Source organism: Perca flavescens, chromosome 1 (assembly GCF_004354835.1).
Source record: "Perca flavescens isolate YP-PL-M2 chromosome 1, PFLA_1.0, whole genome shotgun sequence".
NCBI classification, from domain to species: Eukaryota; Metazoa; Chordata; class Actinopteri; order Perciformes; family Percidae; genus Perca; species Perca flavescens.
The window spans coordinates 14,411,064-14,427,383 of record NC_041331.1 but is presented as its reverse complement, the minus strand read 5'-3'; the positions used below and the strand labels follow the sequence as shown (position 1 = coordinate 14,427,383).

The 16,320-nt window shown below is 42.4% G+C and overlaps 1 protein-coding gene across 1 annotated transcript in view; it reads left to right on the top strand.

Annotated features, from left to right (window-relative positions):
- znf609b (zinc finger protein 609b) overlaps positions 1 to 16,091 on the top strand; it is an 86,837-nt gene extending 70,746 nt beyond the window's left edge. The window contains exons 4-10 of the mRNA XM_028586532.1: positions 4,154 to 4,241; positions 6,560 to 8,315; positions 8,586 to 9,128; positions 9,243 to 9,609; positions 12,101 to 12,487; positions 12,746 to 12,824; positions 15,648 to 16,091. Of these exons, the coding sequence (XP_028442333.1) occupies positions 4,154 to 4,241; positions 6,560 to 8,315; positions 8,586 to 9,128; positions 9,243 to 9,609; positions 12,101 to 12,487; positions 12,746 to 12,819 (3,215 nt within the window). The 3' untranslated portion in view covers positions 12,820 to 12,824; positions 15,648 to 16,091. The remainder of the gene's footprint in view (positions 1 to 4,153; positions 4,242 to 6,559; positions 8,316 to 8,585; positions 9,129 to 9,242; positions 9,610 to 12,100; positions 12,488 to 12,745; positions 12,825 to 15,647) is intronic.
- Positions 16,092 to 16,320: the final 229 nt, after the last annotated feature.

Sequence of the window (16,320 nt, the reverse complement as noted above, 5' to 3'; positions counted from 1 at the left end):
CAAGAGGTGTTAATTGCAAGTGCTGTTAATTGTTCACATGAGCGTTTTCTTTAATCATGACTTGCCTTGGTTTAATCAGACACATTTACAAGACAAATGGAAACCTTTTACTGTGATATTCGCTGGAACGGTCAAGCCCAGTCATTACACAGAAGTGATCTTCCATTTTCAAAGATAACAAAGGCATTTTGACTAGGTCAGTCAGTGAAAATGCCATTAACCCCCTGAATTCCTGTTGAGTTTAAGCAGAGCAGAGGTCAGCCAGTGAACTGGCCCTCACCAGCAGAGGACCTGATATTCTGGCCCCACTGCAACCTAATGAAATGTGTTAAGGGGGAGGTGGGTGGGTGGGTGGGTGGGGGGGTGGTAAGTCACCCATGCAGCAGACAAACCTACTCCTGACTTAATTTGTCCCCTCTTGTTCAAGTAATTCTATACAAGTGCGCGGTGGAGTTTGGTGCATAAGGCAGGCTGCCATTTGTTGTTCGACAGCATTGAAAGGAAATGACTGGTAAAATTACAGGCCAATTCCTCTCCGTAATGTGGGCTTCACTCAGCTGTCATGAGTGACCCTAATAAGGCTGACACGGGGTGGGTGAGTGGGCAACTGGGATTGCTCAGAATCTGTCCGTTTCTTCCCCAGAAACAAATGCAATGAGTAAAGCGGGAGATCGTGGCTCACACAAACGCTGAAATGTAACTTCCTTGCGTGTAAACAAATAATCATGCATGGGAAGTCTTCTCAGTTTCTTGTGTAATTTGCTTTCTGCCACAGGGAAATTAGTTTGAGTTGTTTTGTCAAGGGCTTTCCATGTTTAGACAGGCGTTGACATCTTTGTCCCGACAGCTTGAAAATTATTCCAAGGATGAAAGTGTGCGGATACATTTTAAATGGCTTTCAGCATTGAAACTTAATCTTTTTTTGCATACCCTTGAAAATAGTTCTTTGATATTGCCAAGAAATTCCATGAATTAACACCCCCCGGTCAAGGGACTTTATTAAGTAGTCCAGTGAAAACAATGTGTTGTAAATTATGTGAAATACCACAGTGTGAGTCTAAAGTAGATTCTGCATGGAAACCGCCTAATGGATGTGCAATCAACATATCAGTTCATTGTTTAAGAAGTCCCTATCGTCCCAATGATTAAGAAGTTGCTTAATGACGAACAAGTTACAATTATATATAAGAAAATATGTCTACTTTTGTATGTAGGAGGGAAGAACTGGTTGTTGTACTAGAAAGAATTATCTCCAGTAAATAATCAGTACCATATGAAGAGTCAAGTAGAATTGACAGTATTGCAATAATGATGTAAAAACAAATTTCTGCCATTATTTCTTCTAGTTTAGAATAATCCAGGTGGTTTCCTCAGACTTTTTAAAATTAAACTATGTGGTTTGGAAATGTAATGCCAGCAGTGAAAACCCCTTTCCCCTTAAGCCAGAGATGAGGAATATGATATGATAACTTGGTCCATCGTTTCCAGTTTCTGTAAACTATACAGCATATAAACTCGTTTTTTACCAACATTCCCGTTTGAGTTAATAAGCATACCCACTTCTTTGAATATCCTCGAGATGTCCCACATAACGTTGAAGGAACTACTTTATTAGCATTCACAGAAAGTATTGCAGAGGCAGAGATCTGAGGTGACCCAGAAGCCAAGAACCACTCTGACTGGATTACAGAGCTCTTTGGTTTCAACACGGGAGGGGGGGCCAGGAGGACACCACACAAAAAACATGTGCATAGAGTCTAGAAAAAAGGCATGTCAACGAATAAAGAAGTGAAGAAATTAATGAAGTGAAAATTGAGCTATTGGCCTATAATGTTTTCTGTAGCCTATTTGTCAGTGATGGTGGATGTGTATTCCCATTGCTGCCCTATCCATGTGCTGGTACATTTCCAGCATGGTTTAATATCCAAATATACAGTAGTAGTTACATTTTATACGCTGCTTAATGATTAAGGTGTTTACTCACCTTTTGCCGTTGATAACACAAATTATTATTATTTTATTATAACAACTTATTTGGAGTGTAAATGCTGAATAAGATTGATCACTGCACATCTTCTCACCACGTTCACATTTTACGAAGCAAACTGTTTGCAACCGGCAGACACCTGAGAGTTGTAGTTGAGGGGAAGTACAACCCGAGACAAAGATTTATGTTCCAACAGGACAGTGATCTGTATCCAACAGCCAAATGGTATGGCGAGGTAAATATTCTCATCTGAAAAGCAAATAAGGCGATTTCTCAAAATGTTGAACTATCTCTTTAAGAAACTCGGATTAGTACTGGCACCATAAACACTAAAATTCCATGCATGCCTATTCGTTGTCACAGCTACTGAAAGCGAGGAGTCTACTTTAAAATCATTAAGGCTTTTAACAACTCACGGTATAATTTCTAAACCCCCCTCGCAAGAGAAAGCAGGGAAGACCCCTGCACACCATGAAAGACGACTCATTCATTTGCCCTGCCTTGATTTACATCCTGCCACAACCAGCTGCCAGAGCCATTTTGTGTTTGGAGAGCTAAAGGGGGCGGGCTGTTGAAGGCGTTTTTTAGAAAAGGTCTGTGTTCTTTTAATGTGACAGAACTCTGAACTCGAGAACCTCTCCTCAACGACATTTGCAGTTGACTCTAGCCTTGAACCGAGCACTCGTGTTTTCAGGCCGTAGAGTGAAGGAAGAGACTTGTGGCCAAGTGTCAGCAGGTTCCTGTAAACATATATAAATGCCTTATACACTCGCTGCTTTATGCCAGCGGCAGCAAGAGAAAAATGAGGTCTGAACTGTGACTTGTGTGTGGGAGGGGGAAAAAGATTGTAAGCTGGGGATGGTTATACCATTGAAAAGAGGAAATGAGGGTGAAGGAGAGAGGGAAAACGGGGTGAGCAAGAGCAGTTTCCTAAGCTAATAAAATGTTCGGAGGGACGGAAGCTGCCAGCCAGCATTCCTGTGCCATTAGATAAGTTGGCTCACTGCAGCCTCCAGTTTCTCTGCAGTGCTGAAGTGGCAAGCTGAGGTCACCACCAGGGAGTGAGGGGGGGATGGTGGGGGCAATAAATTCAGAATGTTTTTGTGCACGGTCTTTGCTCCTAATCCTCTGAAGCTGTTTGGTTGATGATTTACTTTTGAATCTACATGCATAAATTGCAAATTAGTATTCGTCTGCCTCTACCTCTGTGCTACGATTTTTGCACTAACATGAGTTTACTGCAGTTAAATGTGTAAAAAAAAAAAAAAAAAAAAAAAATAAATAAAAAAAAATAAAGTGCAGGATTTTAGTTTAGTGCTCTTGTACAAATATGCATACATACAATACATTTTAATGTCGCCAGACAAACAGTGTTTGGTTTCTTGAGGAGAAACCTACATAGAGTCATGTGATCTTCTGGAACAAATTTTAGATTTTAAATGGGAGGTCAGGTATCGCGCTGCAGGTCGGAATGTGTAGCTCACGCCGCATGCTTCCAAATTCACACGAGCCAAATTGCAACGCAGAAGCGTCTTAAGTGTGACAGATTGCAGCAATACCGGTGAAGTCAAGGAGCTTCTCTTGTGCGCTCAGTTACAGTCTGTCAAACTGAACCGTTCATGTTGAATTGGTTTAACCCAGGAGCTTGTTTGTTTTTACGAAGCTATAGTAGATCCATATTCTCCCCAAAGTAGTACATTTCTTGCGCTGCAAAGTGAGCTAGAGGACTGCAAAAAAAAAAAATCTTCTGCACTGTGAGATGGCTTATTCAAACGGAAAGGGTGTTCAGCGTGCATTCCCCGATAACCTCAGTGTGATCATACATAGTGAGACCTTCCGCCAGTATCTTAATACAGGTTCTACAATACTGACTGCAGTCAAGTCTGTTCGAGTCAATTAGAAGATATCCGTCAGTCTTAGCCCTACGGCTCTACTGTGTGAAGATTAAAAAGGTCCTTTGACTTGTATACTGTCTTACATGCGACACCCTTCAGCAAAGATTAACGCGTTGGTGTAGCAGCAACGATGCACTTTTTGCTCGCATAGTACAGGCAGTATATAATATATTAATCTCACTGTAAAACATACTCTTATTTTTTTTCTGTGTAATTTGCATTATTGTCACAGTTAACACAAAATAATGCCCTCTGTTTTCTCATCCCACAGGTATGCTGGTGGTAAATGTTACTTGGAGAAACAAGACATACGTGGGCACCTTGTTGGACTGTACACGGCATGACTGGGCTCCCCCCAGGTAGGAAACGCTTCCCTGTTTGGTTTTTATTTTAACTGGAGAAAGCAGGGTGTGGGGGGGAGGGGCATAGTGATATTTAAATATGCATCATCTAATCTGCCCTTGTTCTATTAATGTTACATCATTGTCTGGTGTTTTAAACTAAAGCTACACGCACTGATTTTGCATTGTGTCTGCAATTAAGAATTTACTGTCACACATGGTAGTTGTAAATGTCAAGGTAGAAAGAAAAAAAAAAAAACCTCCTGGTTCCATCAATCGTTGATGCAGTCTCTCTATCCAAGCTGCACTTGGCCTCTTAACCTTTTCATATTCTGTGTGATATGAATCTGCTGTAGTAGCATTTAGCTCAAGGATATACGGCATCATGCACTAACATGCTTGTGCAGCTGGACCTTCCAAATACGTTGTAGCCTTTATCCGGAGTGTGGAGGAAAAAAGATTCATTGTCAAATGGCTGATGGCTGAAGAAGTGGAAATAGAAAGCTACTCTAACAAGCCAGCTTGCACAATCCAATCATTGGACTAATAGCTTTTCCTCAACACTGTATAACATTCTCTATCGCAAAGACTGCCATTTCTTAGATCATAATATGTGCGCGGTAGCTTAAGGTGTTTGTAATTTCTCTGTATTTGCCTTTGTTATGCAAAATACACAGGTTGTGTAAAATGCATTGCCGTGCACTTGCTTTGATTCAGAGCACCTGCACCAAATCTAAATGTTAATATAAATCTATATTTGTAATGCATGGTTAAGTGCAATAGAAAAAAGAAAAAAAATCGAGATTAAAGCAGCGCTAATAAAAAACAAGGAGGGGTTGTAGAACACTAATGTATCACAGTGTATCACAATAATGTTCACTAAGTGCAGTTTGCACTGTAAGTTGCTGAGTTGTATTTGCACCAAAATAGTCTGTTTATAATAGTAGTTTGCTGCACGACTACATTAGGGACACACCATGAATAATTCAGAAAGCTTTCAACGGACTGAATATAAACTTGGGCTTGTAATGAGTCTAAATTCCTCTACCACTGCCAGACTTACGGATGTATTCACATCCCCTGCTGGGGTTGAAATTGTTTGGAGAGGCTTGTAGAGGAAGCTGTGAGTCATACCAGCCCGGTGTCTCTCTTTGTCACAGATTGCTAACCTTCAGTGCTGTGCAGAAAGATAATTACATTACTGTTACGTAGAGATAAGGCCAAACTGCTATTTTAAGTATTTGAATGACTATCGTAGAATTAAAATGGACTCTATGTTTTGATTACAGAGCAGCTACAATGTTCACTGCTGTCTTTTCAAATGATGTATACATGCTTTTGAGTTGTCACGTGGCTTTAGTTATACCTCTTTCACTACAATGACCAGGGTGGGGGACCAGGTTTATCTGACCCGTGTTTAACCCTTCTTTGTCAATTCAAACCAAGCCAGTCAACACAGGTTGATGACAATTTAGATAAGACCAGGGTCATAACCCGGGAGCAATGCATACCAATTAGCTCAGGTGTTGGAAATGGGCGGGGGGGGAGTGGGTTACACGTCATATTCAGTGGACAGCAAAGTTGTCACATACTCCAGTTCAGCTGTACTAGTGTTTTGTATCTACTTGAATTCCTCATTGTACGTATTGTATATTACAATATCGCAATAAACACACTTAATTTCAACATAAAAAAAATGCGGGTTTGGCTTGTAATATGATTACTTCATTTTAAAAATAACCTTTCAAAATCCAAACAAAACCCTAGACTTAGGTTCGGAGGGTTTAATTCTACAGTAGCAATGTATGGTATACCAAACTCAAAAAAATCTGTCCGTGTTGTCACATGTAACGTTATAGACAAATTCAGTGGCTTTCTTTATCCAGTTTTTAAGCACAGAGAATAATGTAATATATGTGTACTGCTGGACTGTGGTTGTAGCATTCAGACAGCAGCATAAGTATTAGCAATAATGTCTTCAAACGCTTAGCTATGAAGGCCTTTCAAGAGCATTAGAGTTGCCAAAAAGGGACCTGTTTTTTCTTTTTTACCTTGACAGTCGAATGTTTTTCTTTGGTGTGGTTATCTAGCAAATAATGAAGGTAACCATTATTTCTATACTATATCACTTGTCACATCTTAATACATAGGTGTACTCTCCATTACACTTAAAACAGTTCAGTGCACCAATGACAATGTAGGTGTGTGATATTAAAGGAGTAAAGAAAATACAAATTTTACTTTTATCTTTGTAGTATTAAGATCAAGTTTACACACATCTTGTTTTGAAATCGACCACCACTAATTTTTAAACGTGATTTTTGCCACTACTGCAGGTTTTGCGAATCCCCTACAAGCGATCTAGAGATGAGAAATGGCCGTGGTCGAGGCAAGCGAATGAGACCGAACAGCAACACCCCTATCACCGAGAACAGTAACTCCTCCGACAACAAGGGCACCAACAACAACAAGACGCGTGCTGCCTCTAACAGCAAGGGCCGACGGGGCAGCCAGACGCCATCAGAGCGCCGTACCCCGCCTAACAACAACACCGAGGATATCAAGGCCAGTCCCTCCTCAGCTGGAAAACGCAAGACCAAACCAGCCTCGGACATGGAACCCAATTCCAGCTCCGAGGACACCAAAGGCAACAAACGTATGCGTACAAATTCCAACAGTGGAGGGGTGGGACCAACAGGTCTCCCTATTCCTTCCATTAAGACTGAGCCACTTCCCCCTCCCCTCGATCGCAGCTGCCCCTCTCCAGTTCTTATTGACTGCCCACACCCTAACTGCAACAAAAAGTACAAGCACATCAATGGTCTCAAGTACCACCAAGCCCGCGCTCACAATGATGATGACATCAAGTTGGAAATGGATGGAGAGAGTGAATATGGAGAGGACTCAACTCTCCACCCTGAACCAGGGAACTGTAATGGAGCCTCTATCTCTCAGAAAGGATGTTTGTCTCCAGCACGTTCAATTACTCCAAAAGGCAGGAACTTTGATGCACAGAGTCCTTCACCATCTCCTGGCAAGTTTGGTTCAAAGCAGAGTAAAAAGAAAATTGCTGAGGCAGATCCAGAGGTGGGAGGTACTCCGACAGACGGCTGTGAAGATGGGCCATGCCTTACTGATGAGGCCAGTAATGATGGCATAGATGATAAGAGAGGATCAGACAAATCTAAAAAGGCTGGCACAAAGGCTGATAAAATGCCCCAGAAAAACATGAAGTCACCACGGTCCGTTGGCCCTGGCTCGATAGCATCCCAGCAGATGTACCCTTTTCCTCCTGGAAACCCAAATTGTTCCCCGGGGCTTACCCCAATCATACAAGGGATTCCCAAGAGTCCCCAAATGAAGGGCACACAGCCTAAACCCACTGTCATTGGAGAGTCTGCCTCAAGTAGCTCCAAAGACAAGAAAAAGAAAGACAAGAAGAAAAAAGATGGTGGGAAGGAGGCTGACAGCCCCAAGCCTCCGGGAAAGGGAGGGAAACAGGAGGACGGAAAGCTGACCTACTCTGAGCCTTCTGATCAAGGCAACAAGGGGGAAGGACTCCTCAATGGTTCCTCAGATCCTCATCAGAGTCGTTTGGCCAGTATCAAGGCCGAGGCTGACAAAATTTACAGCTTTTCTGACAATGCCCCTAGCCCATCCATTGGTGTAGCCAGTCGGATAGACGGCAGTGGGATGCCACAGCCTCTCACGCCACTTCACGTAGTGAACCAGAATGGCGCGGACAACTCCTCAGTCAAAACCAACAGCCCAGCCTATTCAGACATTTCAGATGCTGGTGAGGATGGTGAAGGGAAAATAGAAGGCGTGAAAGTCAGGACAGAGGACCAAGGCATCAGGGAAAGTGTCAAGAAAGCGCTCTTTCCAAACCAGACACCCAACAAAGATTCCCCGTACTATCCCGGCTACGAGACGTACTACTCGCCCAATTACGTAAACCCCAGTCCTGGCGGGCCCAATCCAGGAACGCCAGTGGCTGAAGGTCAGGTTAAGATCAAAAGGGAAGAGGACCAGGATCAAGTTGAGGAAAAAGTCAAGGTTGAGGTTCATGAAGACCGCAAACCTGACATCATTGCTCCTGGCCAGCAGCAGCAGCAGCAGCAGCAGCAGCAGCAGCAGCAGCAGCAGCAGCAACAACAACAACAACAACAGCAGCAGCAGCAACAACAACAACAGCAACAACAGCAACAACAGCAACAGCAGCAACAACAGCAGCAGCAGCAGCAGCAGCAGCAACAACAACAGCAGCAGCAGCAACAACAGCAGCAACAACAACAACAACAACAACAACAACAACAACAACAACAACAACAGCAGCAACAACAACAACAGCAACAACAACAGCAGCAGCAACAGCAGCAGCAACCCTCAGTCATCCAACAGCGATCCAACATGTACATGCAACCTCTTTACTACAACCAGTATGCTTATGTCCCCCCGTATGCATACCATCCCGATCAAGCCTACCATAACCACTTAATGAACACCAACCCAGCCTACCGGCAACAGTACGAGGAGCGTCAGCGACAGATGGCTTCTGAACAGCACCGCGCCGAGAAGAAGTCAGACATCGCCCTAAAAGAACGAGAAGCCTCCATGAAAGAGGAGTGGAAACAAAAGAGCCCGATGCCGCCGAGCCTCTCCAAAGCCCCAAGTCAGTCGGACCTCGGAAAGACGCCGCAGCCCCCAAGCAAATCCAGGGAGTCGCCCTCTGAGCCCTCCTCCAAATCCCTTGGAAGCATAAAGGGGGAGGACCCAAAGTCCCAGCAAGCGGAGGGCCTAAAGATGAAGCTGACTGAAGGGGGCCACCATGGAAAAGAAGACTCCAAGCAAGCACTGGAGTCCAGAGGTCAAGCAGGGATGGAGCAGGCCATGTGGTACAGACAGGTAAACCCCAATCTAGAACAACAGTCTTAGAATACATGCTTGTGAATCTGTTGTGAGCGTTATGTCGATATGTAGATGCTGATTTGCGCTGTCCTTGTCTCCCGTGTTCAGCAGTACCCCGAGAGCCAGAAGCCTCAAGCAGAAGACGAACACCAGCAGCAACAACCTCGATGGAAAGATGAAAGGGACAGAGAACGGGAACGGGATCGTAAATTAAAGGATGACAGGCCCCGGCCCAAGGACAGTCAAAGCGGGCCCAAGGAGGACGGCAAAGAGGGTAGTGATCCCAGAATCACTTCTGAGGACCACCGGGTCATGAGCAAAGACTCTCGTTCTAATCCACACATGCAGTTCTCATCGCCACTAGCACAGCACCAAGGCTACATGCCCTACATGCATGGTTACCCCTATGGACAAGGCTATGACCCCAATCACCCTGGATACAGGGGCATGCCCGCAGTTATGATGCCGAATTACCCAGGTATGACATTTCATTAACGCCAAATATGTGTAAATATGAATCATTCTTACATTTTTTATGTTTGATTTGGTGACGTTTGTAAGCTAAAGTCAGCCAGTTTGTAATCTTTTGGCTATTGGGTTTAATTATTCATTTGGTACAAGTCCTCAGTAGTTTCTATGGTTTCTTCAGGTCAAACACATGCCGGACTAAAATGAGCACTGATTTAGAATGGTGTTTTAAGCTGTTGACCCTACCTGTGTACTATGGCTTTTAAATTCGATGGAAAGGCAACATAGTCAATGTGGCTTTAATAGTTTGTTTGTTTGGAAAACACAATGGCTCTAAGGATTTGTAAGTACAGTTTTAGATTGTCCATGTTGTACCAGTCTCAGTAGGATCTCCGAGTGTGTTTGTGATCATTTCATTCACAACTGGCTGACTTTTCTGCACAAAAACTCCATTTGCAGCAATGATTGTGTTGTTTCACTAGAAATTGCAGTTATGCTTGAAAATAGTAAAGCAGCGTGAAATAATTGTAATCGTTTGATGGCGCTTGGGGGCAAAACACTGCATGGGAGTAATGTAGTTAGATAGGTCAAGTCATTTTCTGGTTCTGTGTGGTTCTAAATATGATGATTATATGTGGAAAATTATACATAACCTATACTAGAAAAAAAAATAGAGGCATCCTTCCATTCTTAAGTTTTGTTGCAGAAATACTGAAGGAGTTGGGAAAACACATTCCTGAAATGGTCTGATACAGTATACAGTATGTAACCCAAATAATATAGTATATGTGTTAGAGCTCAGTCTTCCTCTAGAATACCATTCAAAATTGCATTTTTTTTTTTAAAATATTCAAATAATATTTGCATATTAAATGCTCAAATGCAGCCTGTTATAAATATGTACTACACTACTTAGGCTTATGCATTGTCAATGCCACTATACACATGTAAGCTCTGTTGTAAAGGCTAACGTTGCTCGTTTAGCACGATGACCTCATGTTAGAAAGCACAGCCGAAACGATGTGTCATAAACTAACAAAAGTGTTAGCCACGATGCTAACGGCATTGATGACTAAGCCAAACTGTGCTGCCACTACTATTTTAGTGATATATTAGCAACCTGTTTCTTGCAGATTGTCACGTTACTGAGAATACAGCTATATACAGTAATATATGAAGTTGAAGCTAACTCTGACAGCTGTAGGGCAGCTAACATTAACTTTAGCTGTCTCCATGAAGCTCCCAGCTAAGCTAACATTACTATAACTATAGCAGTTAGGAAACCAGAACGAGCGAGCTAACTACTGATAACATAAGCATTTTGGCTCGGTGGATGTCGATTTTAAAGTCATGTTAAAACTATTTCCCTGCCGCAGCCTGTCACTCCCCCCTGTACCAACGTTACTCGGTACATAACGTTAGCTCACAATGCCTTGTGTTTCTCACTCCTGTAAGTTATTGTTCATCAGACATGACAAGAGGAAGATTAGCTAACGTTAGCCAACCTATTTATCACATTTGAATAGTAATTTCAGCATTTGGATAGTATTGCTTTTTTTACAATTCGAATTATATTTGACTTTTGGAATTTGTTCTAACAGCCCTAATATGTGTACTAAATGTGAGAGAAATAAATGCTTAGGTTTTTAATCACACCAACATGGCTTGTGATTCACCACCAGATGAAGAGGCAACCGTACTGTTGATAGCTTACACAGAGAAAAATGCTGGTCTTAAGCCAACTTCTGTAAATCAAATAAAAACACCCCATTGGGCTCAGTGTGGTTTGCCACATTGCAATATTTACAGTGTGAACAGAAATGATCCCATGTAGAGAAAATATGCGGGTACTATTCTGTTAAACCACATGTGTCAAACTCAAGGCCCCTGGCAGGTTTTGATCCGGCTCGCATATCAATTTAGGTTCACAATAAATGTTGGCCCACCTAGTTGTGCACCAAAACAAAAAGAGTTTTTCAAACGGCAACTACGTGACACTTGCAGCAGAATTTGGTAGATTTGCCGACTTTGAGACTCCCAGAAATTCCCACAGAAGCAGAGAGTTTTTGAAAGCTGGGAAACAGGTTGCTGCGAGTCAACTTTTAAAATGTAATCTTTGTTTTGTTTGATTTGTTAAATTCTAAGATTTCTAAGGAAGTATTTGCTTCCTTTTTTAGGGCTTTATGCGGACCAAAGTGTAAGTGAGAAGACTAATTTAGACATGGAATAATACATTCTCCTTTTCCAGTGTGGCCCTTAGTGAAGTTGAGTTTGACACCCCTGCGTTAAACCGTCAGTACCTGGATACAACTTTATTAAGTAGATGCTGTGACATATTGTCCGGAAGTCAAAATGGACCGGTTGGTGACCAGAAATCCATTATGTTGACTATTCAGCTTGATTGACGTACGCATTAATGAAGAGTAGTCAATCATCAATTGACACGTTTTTATTCCACATTAACCTCATTTTGAACCATCAATATTCTTCATCACTCTTAGGTTCGTACCTTCCTGGAGGCTATCCGTTTTCTCCATATGGTAATAAAATGGCCGGAGCTGAGGAAGGCGGTGACAAATCCCGCGCTAGCCCCACTGTCACCAAAACGGCAGCGGACTCCAAAGCCCTGGATATCCTGCATCAGCACGCCAGCCAATACAAGAGTAAATCCCCCACAGTGGGTGACAAGCCACCTCATGAGAGGGAAAGGGAGCAGGACAGAGGAGCTGGCGGAGACAGAGATCGGGAAAGGGAGCGGGAGCGTGAGAGGGAAAGAGAAAGAGACATGGACCGACCACGCTCCTCACCCTCCCAGCGCATCATGCCCTCGCACCACCACCTGGGATACCCCCTGCTCTCAGGGCAATACGACCTGTCCTACGCCACAGGTCAGTCAGTCGTTCTATCTCGCTGTTTGATTATAGATTCACCGCACTAAATGTTATATACATACTTAATAAGGTACTATACATGCATAGTATATTAATGCCTGTTACCTACATTTAAATAAAAAAAAGGCCCACAATTCAGAATATTTACTGTAAGTAAATGCAGACTGTTTTTTTCAAATGACCAATCAGCAATCTAAATTCAGAACCTAAATAGGAAATATCACTGATAGCCATACATTTTCCGACTCGCCGTAGGTCTCTCCTCATCAGCTATTGTTGCCAGCCAACAAGCAGCAACCCCCTCCCTCTACCCGCCACCACGGAGGTGAGAACGGTAAGACCCCCCCAAACCCTCCCCCTTACTTGGAGAGACACTCAAAAGGCTGACCGTAAAACCAAACACAACCCCACTGAGACACAAACGGATAGCAGCGTTTGCGAACTCGACAAATGCAGGTGGCAGACTACGTGCTTCACGCACAACTCTAGTTAGCTGGAATATTTAGGTAATGAGTATTGGCAGATGATAAAAAAAAAAAACACCCTGCTCACTACTCTTTCCTCACAACATTAATGTTGCAGACTCAGGTGGCAAACTGTAAAAAAAAAAAAAAAAAAAAAAAAAAAAAAAAAAAGAAGCAAACGGATCCTGGCCAAACAAAGCCCTCAATACTCTGTGGCAATCTAGTACAATATGCAGCGCAGCGTTTAGCCCCTCAGCTCATCCATCCTAAGTAGGTCCTCTGAGGACAAATGGATCATAGTGTTGATAATAGAGATGTGGAATCAGCCCTCCAAGACACTGAGCCAGAGCAGCCTGCACTGCCCTCTAGTGGCAGCTCTTTGAAAGGACTACTGAGTCATTTGATAAATAAATGCATGGCTGTTGATTCAACTTTATGGTCATTTTGGAGGATGCAGTTTTGTGGTGCTTTTGCACTGTATTGCACTCAACAGAGAGGTGGATTCTATTATTTAGACTACCTTCATTGATGTGAACGGGGAGGACAAAATAATAGAAACGCCTGTCCGTATTGTGCAAAAAATAAAATCATTAAAAAGCACCACAAACTACAACGTCCTCCGAAATAATCACAAAGTTGGATCAATGCATTATAACCTTGATGAAGGTAGGATGTGTTGTAGGATTGTTGTATTAGACTGCATTAGGTTCAGCTAGGTGTACCTAATAAACTGGCAACTAAGTGTAGGCTGCAGGTCTATTAAATGAATAGCCCCCCCAGTGGTGAAAGTATTCATACCTTTACTTAGAAATACCACCAAAAATACTGCATTACAAGTAAAAGTCCTCCACTCTTCCTTAAAGGTGCCGTAGGTAGGATTGGGAAGATCCAGGACTTAGCCAAAACATTGACTACTTCTCAGTCCCTCCCTCCCCCCCTTTTCTGCTAAAGCCCAAACGGTCTTCTAAGGCCCTCCCCCCACAAGGGAGAATGAATGCGTGTGCATGAGCAGTGATTGACACGCAGTTAGACACCCACCCCCTCTGTTCCTGATTGGTGCATCTGAACAGGAAGCGATGGGTTTCTGCAAATCGCCCTACAGGCTGTAGGTGGTGCCAGAGGAGACAGATTTTATTTTTTATTTTTATTTATTTTTTTAAATGACCTGCTTCATGTAGTTCTACTGGAACATTGGGTCAGTTTCAGCAAATATGACAGAAAGTTAGTTTTATAAGTTTTATCTACTGCACCTTTTAAAGGAACACGCCGACTCATTGGGAATTTAGCTTATTCACCGTAACCCCCAGAGTTAGACAAGTCGATACATACCCTTCTCATCTCTGTGCGTGCTGTAACGCTGTCTGACGGCTCCAGCGGCATCAGGCCAGCACAGAACATGCAGGGGAATGGTTCCAGTAATCCTACTGCTCCGAATAAGTGACAAAATAACGCCAACATGTTCCTATTTACATGTTGTGATTTATAGAGTCACAGCGTGTACAAAAAACAACGTAACATGAGACACAGCCGTCTTCTAACTGTAAACAAACCGGGAACTATATTCTCAGGCGGAAGAATATAGTACTTGGGCGGAGTGATATGCTCGCAGCAAGCCTGTCTGAGAATATAGTTCCCGGTTTGTTTACTGTTAGAAGATGGCTGTGTCTCATGTTACGTTGTTTTGTGTACACGCTGTGACTATACAAATCACAACATGTAAATAGGAACATGTTGGCGTTATTTTGTCACAATTGGGAGCAGTAGGCTAGTTGGAACCAGTTACCTGCAGGATCTGTGCTAGGCTAAGCTAATGCTGGAGCCGTCAGACAGCGTTACAGCACGCACGGAGATGAGAAGGGTATGTATCGACTTGTCTTACTCTGGGGGTTACGGTGAATAAGCTAAATTCCCAATAAGTCGGCGTGTTCCTTTTAAGTATCAACCGTAAGAGTACTCATTATGCATAATGGCCTCTTCCAGAGTGCTCCATTACTATATATATTATATTATTGTTAGTGCTGTCAGTTAAACACGTTATTACGGTGTACATTTTTTTTATCGCGAGATCAACGTTCTTTTTGGCCTAGCAAACTGTGTAGTTTTTTTCACATGCTGTTGCAACAATTAGTAACGGTAGAAAAACTACAACACCACACCGGATCTAGCTAGACACCCCCCCTCGTCAAAGCCAGGCGACTAAAGCACAAAGCAAGCCGATCCACTTTTCCACGTTGATAAGAGCATTAAAATGAGAAAAAAATAATGGGACAAAAATAAATTATTGTATTACTATTATTATGTATGCATTAATGTGTAAACATCGTTTTAATGTTGCGGTTGGTCAGAGTGTTTACATACAGTTGTGTTCATATAGGTTTGCATCGTCATTTTTTTTTTTTTTTTTTTTTTAAGATGATCGTATTGTAAAATCTTAATCTATATACTTTTTTCTAGTAAATATGGCTCTCAAATAAATGTAATGGAGTTATAAGTACAATTATTCCCCCTGAAATGTAGTGAAGCAGAAGAATGAAGTAGCCTAAAAGTACAAATACTTCTGTCACTACACTGCCTGCCTCACAGAGAAGAGTCACAGACGCATAAACAACACCCTGTTCTTTGAGTTTGTGTATTGTATGTGTATGATAAAGTCCTCTGGTAATAAACAAGCCTTTCCTTTGTTTCTGTCGCAGGGAAACCTGACCGTCACACCTCAACCCTGCAAAGATTCATGTGACTGGCTCACATGAGAAGAAAGTCTCCCGGGCGTTACCTTTTTTTAACACATCAGTTGAATGGTGTTTCAATCTATATTTTTTAGTTCGTCTGCCACGAGGGTAGGCAGATTGTCGTTGAGTTTTTTTTTTTTTTTTTTTTTTTTTTTTTCTCCCCCTCTCGTAGATGACCCCAAATTAGTCCTCGGACTGGAACAGAACTGATAATAAGCCAGGTTCAAAGCCATCGCTCGGCCTCACCACGCAGAGCTAACACCAACCCGCTGATCATCTAGTCTTTGCACTGTCAACAAATACAATGCAAAAAGAGACTATTGGACTGCCAGAACAGCTTTTTTGTTGTTGTTGTTCTTTTCTTTCTTTGACTGCATTGTTGTTGTTGTTGTTGTTGTTTTTTTGGTCACATGCAGAAAGAAATTGAAATTGTTTTTTTTTTGGATGAGTTGGGTGGCTGATGGGGAAAAGGGGGGAGTCAAACTAAATTAAAGACTGAAAAGAAAAAGTGAATCATATTGAAATGATTTCAACTCTACGTCTTTCGGCTTATCGTATGCCGTGAAACAACAGTACATCCTTAACTTGACACACGTTTGGCTATATTTTGTGGGGGGGAGAGGGAATATGGCAACAG